At 46.3% G+C, this 3,024-nt stretch overlaps 1 protein-coding gene across 1 annotated transcript in view; it reads left to right on the top strand.

Annotated features, from left to right (window-relative positions):
• The window catches only part of SLC26A9 (solute carrier family 26 member 9), a 13,762-nt gene extending 12,907 nt beyond the window's left edge, over positions 1-855 (top strand). Inside the window, exons 19-20 of the mRNA XM_009647819.1 lie at positions 103-180; positions 808-855. Coding sequence (XP_009646114.1) covers positions 103-180; positions 808-855 — 126 coding nt within the window. The remainder of the gene's footprint in view (positions 1-102; positions 181-807) is intronic.
• The last annotated feature ends 2,169 nt before the right edge of the window (positions 856-3,024 follow it).

The following is a 3,024-nucleotide window of genomic DNA, read 5'->3' as shown; positions in this document are numbered from 1 at the left end:
CATTTCCCTTCGAGGAAGGGTGATGTTCTACGCCTGTCTGTCATTTTTGTCATTCCTTTCAACCCTGCACTCTGCTCATTTATGGATTTCTTTCCTGCACAGGAGCCGAATCAGACAGAGCTCTCCATCTACGACGAGTCCGTGGATGAAAACAGCACAGAGTTCAAGAACTTGGAGGAGGTTAGTCCTAGCGCCAGGGGTCACTTCTGCAGCTGCGGACGTAAGGTGGAAATCAGAAGTCGTGGTTGGGATTGGTTAGATGGGAAGTCCCCTGTGCCATTGCCAGGCAATCTGCTAGCAACAATAACGCTTTGAAAAGTTAAGTTGCAAAAATAATTTAAAATCCCTGTCATGAGGAGCTCTGGCAGGCACCTGGATGGAGGAGCAGCGAGGTTACCCCACAGGGGAATCCTTTAATCCATTCCGGGCCACGTAGCCCAGGTTCACTGTCAGACCTGTGGTCTCCACGCACTGGGGTGAACTTGGAGAGCCAGGTTTAGCTCAAGACCAAAAGAAGGGTCACTGCACAAGTTTTCCAGCACAGACTTTGATAATGCTCAAGTGATCTGCATCCGCTGAACCCCAGTCCCTGGGAGGAGAGAGGTTCCAGTGCTGACCTTCCCCGTGCTATCCACGCACAGCTGGAAGCTGAGCAACCTCCCCAACACCAGCTTTCCCTTGCGGAGCAGGGCTGGGAAGGGTTGGGGTGTCTGGTGGCATTTCTCTGTGTGATTGACTGCTGAGCTGCGTTGCTGGGCTTGTGCCGTAGCATCAGCCCTAACCCAACATGCCTTGTGTGCCCTTTAGGAGATGTTCGGAAGCATGTTCCACTCAGATACCCAGACGGCTCTGTGAGCGCGCAGGGAGCGTCAGCGTGTGGGCAAACACTCTCAAACAGACTCCTCTCTCCCATGCCTTTGTGAAGAGCTGCACTTCTACCGGGGGATACAATAAGTTTGCAAAGCAAGAGGCCATCACACCTCTTGAACTGATAAATTCCCCCCTCCATCCTGCTCTGCTTCTGGCATTCAGAGCAATGGACTCTGGAGTGGGCAACAGAAATCTACGGAAGCAGGAACTCAGGAAATGCTGTCTCCTTCATTACAGAAGAGAAGCGAGTTCATCTGAAGGCAGGTGCCTTACCACATGGGACGATTAGTCATCATTGCCAAGCGCTCTCCTTTGCCTCACACGATCGCACTCTTCTGCCCATGTAGGCATCACGTAATTTGGGCATCCCCCTTCTCTCTTCCCCCTCCTCCCTCTTTTCCTGATGAAGTGAAACACAAGCCAATATTAGGAGCCTTTCACGGCTTTGATTCACAAGCAAAAGCAACTCTTGCAAGGTGCGGCGACGCAGCTTTGTAAGGTAATGCTGTTCTAAAATGTGCACTGACCTTTGGGGTGCCTGCACAGCAAGGGCAAGCCCCTGAATTTCCCTGTGCATCCATGTAGCACCCCCTCAGCCCTTCCTGTGGCCCCTCTTCCACAACGCCCTGCACTGCTCTCTCTGTGACCCAGCATCCCCAAAACCACTGCCTCCGTCCAGTCCTGTATCCCTGGCACCCTGAAGACCTTCGTACTCTGTCTCAGTAGGGCTACTTTCTGGATTACATCTTTTTTTTTTCTTACTAGTAGGACTAATTTGTGATCAGAAGTAAGAGTTCCTTGTTCCTGTGTGTTATATGCACATGCTGTCCTGCCTGCCCAGGAGGTTGAGTACGTGTTCAAAAGACCCAGGGTCCAGGTCAAATCCCCTCTCAAGCTTTTTGAGGGATCTTTCTACTGACTGAACGGCGCTTCAGATAAGGCTCTTAGACTGTGAATGGCACGAAAGCATTAATTGCAAGGGTGTTCTGACTCTTCCCATCTTCTTGTTGACTGGAGCAACTAAAAGATTTAGCCCAGAACACGGATGAGTGCCTTGGGGAAAGATGTTTTTCCCAAATCATTTTGATTACAAGTAGCAAATTCAGGGATAGGGAAGGAAGCCCCTTCTACACACTTCATAATGCCATAGATCCAGAGCAGTAAAACTGGAATTTGAGTGTATTTTATGCCTGCAACTATGGAACAGCCCAGGTGACACCCTGTGCTCTGCAGGGCTTCTGGTGACAAGCTCTCAAACGGTCACTCGCGCAGCAAGAGACAACTCTCGTGTAATGTGGTATTTCCATAACAATTCTCTACTACCTGTTTGATAATTTTCACTAAAATTCACCACAGACTGATGCTACCAGGACCATCTACCTCTCAGGCAAACAAGCCTGCCTCACTAACCCAGAGACAGACAGCTAAGATCTTAATCATTTCTAAAAATCTGACATTCTTTCATATCTGAGTGATGCTAATAACAACTGCTATTTTAGTTTCCCTCTCTGATGCCTTCCCTTCTTACCCAGTGCTGATGTTGTGACAGTAATGACAAAATGACGATATAAAGCCTGAAAAATCTAAGCATAAGCCAAGGGTTAAAGGGACCCTTCTTCAGTGCATTTCAACCTCAAATATGGCTTTTGTGAAAATAAGGTTATAAAAAAATTAAGATAAAGACACGTAACTGGTATGTCTTCAACTACAATGAAAACAATTTCTTTTGTTTGAATTTTAAATCTTCCTACAAGCTATTTCCAGCACTGGGATAAAATGCAAGCGTCACCAAGAAAAAGTGAACGGCAATGGAAGTGAAACGGGACAGTTTGTTATCTTTCCATGAACACAAAAAATAAAGAATGGCCTTAATAATGAAAGTAAATTATATTTTTAAAGGTTATTTCTATTTTATTACTCTAAGATATTAAAAATATTAACAAGCTTTAATGTACAGTTTTGAAGTGCATATACATTATTGAGCTGATTCACTAGCAGATTGTTAGGGGGCTTTCTGAGGCCAGAAAGTGGGGCTTTCCTACAGCTCCCAGATGTCTCATTTTTAAGGAAAATAGAGCTTTACAAACCATCATAGCCAGACAAACATTAAAGGAAACAACATCAGGACCCTGCTAGTTTGGTTTTATCTAACAC

The sequence above is a fragment of the Egretta garzetta genome, unplaced genomic scaffold, assembly GCF_000687185.1.
Source record: "Egretta garzetta isolate BGI_Z169 unplaced genomic scaffold, ASM68718v1 scaffold640, whole genome shotgun sequence".
Lineage (NCBI taxonomy): Eukaryota > Metazoa > Chordata > Aves > Pelecaniformes > Ardeidae > Egretta > Egretta garzetta.
This window is presented reverse-complemented; position numbering and strand designations above follow the sequence as displayed.